Below are 1,246 nucleotides of genomic sequence, written 5' to 3'. Positions count from 1 at the left end.
CATTGGCTGCTAGCCTATTCAGCACAGTGTCTCATTGGCTGCTAGCCTATTCAGCACAGCGTCTCATTGGCTGCTAGCCTATTCAGCACAGCGTCTCATTGGCTGCTAGCCTATCCTCCTCTGATTTAGTTATCGTACAGTTGCGCCGCTGCTAATTTCCATAAACCTGGGACTTTCCGAGCTCTTCGCCGCCAATCGTCACTGAATGTCTCCCTGTGTCTCCTGCTATTGGCAGTGATTGGTCTCTGGTAGTTTTATTGGTAAAGGTCGTGCCTGGTTTAACTTGGCTTCTCGCTCTCTCTCTCCTCTCTCTCAGGGTTGTGTCTGGGGCGTGGCATATAAGCTGCCGTCTGGCCGAGAGCAGGAAGTGAAGTGTTACCTTGGCCACCGGGAGAAGGGCGGTTACCGCGTCATCGCAGTGAACTTTCACCCCCGACCCTCTGTGACCCCCACACGACACGCTGACACTCCTCCTGCACCCAGCCAGGCTCTGCTCTACATCGGTTCTAATGACAACCCTGACTACCTGGGTCCCGCCCCCCTGGAGCTGATAGCCAATCAGATTGTAGATGCAGTCGGACCGAGCGGACGGAACACTGAATACCTGTTTTCATTGGCTGAGGCGCTGAGGACCCTCCTCCCTGAAGACTCAGACACACACCTCTTCTCTCTCGAAGACCTGGTTAGAGAGAGACTAACACACACACTTACTAAATGTGTGTCAGTAAACCATCGCAGGGATGCTGTTGATTGTCAGTCATGTGATTGTCTCCAGGACCATTCAGAGCTGGGTCAGGGTTAGGGTTGGGACCGTTCAGAGCTGGGTTAGTGTCGGGACTGTTCAGAGCTGGGTTAAGGTTAGGGTTGGGACCAGAGCTGGGTCAGGGTTAGGACCGTTCAGAGCTGGGTCAGGGTTAGGACCGTTCAGAGCTGGATCAGGGTTGGGACCGTTCAGAACTGGGTCAGGGTTGGGACCGTTCAGAGCTGGGTTAGGGATGGGACCGTTCAGAGCTGGGTCAGGGTTAGGGTTGGGACCGTTCAGAGCTGGGTTAGGTTTGGGACCGTTCAGAGCTGGGTCAGGGTTGGGACCGTTCAGAGCTGGGTCAGGGTTGGGACCGTTCAGAGGTGGGTCAGGGTTAGGACCGTTCAGAGCTGGGTTCATGGTTAGGGTTGGGACCGTTCACAGCTGGGTTAGGGTTGGGACCGTTCAGAGCTGAGTTAGGGTTGGGACCATTCAGAGCTGGGT

At 55.2% G+C, this 1,246-nt stretch overlaps 1 protein-coding gene across 1 annotated transcript; it reads left to right on the top strand.

Annotated features, from left to right (window-relative positions):
* Nucleotides 1–205: 205 nt before the first annotated feature.
* Nucleotides 206–818, top strand: LOC123728147 (putative glutathione-specific gamma-glutamylcyclotransferase 2). Its single transcript, XM_045698771.1, has 2 exons — nt 206–217; nt 317–818. The coding sequence occupies exons 1-2, from the start codon at nt 206–208 to the stop codon at nt 800–802; spliced, it is 498 nt and encodes a 165-aa protein (XP_045554727.1). The 3' UTR covers nt 803–818.
* The last annotated feature ends 428 nt before the right edge of the window (nt 819–1,246 follow it).

Source organism: Salmo salar, chromosome ssa01 (assembly GCF_905237065.1).
Source record: "Salmo salar chromosome ssa01, Ssal_v3.1, whole genome shotgun sequence".
NCBI lineage: Eukaryota > Metazoa > Chordata > Actinopteri > Salmoniformes > Salmonidae > Salmo > Salmo salar.
The sequence above is the reverse complement of the archived record's forward strand: the minus strand, read 5'-3'. Positions and strand labels throughout refer to the sequence as shown.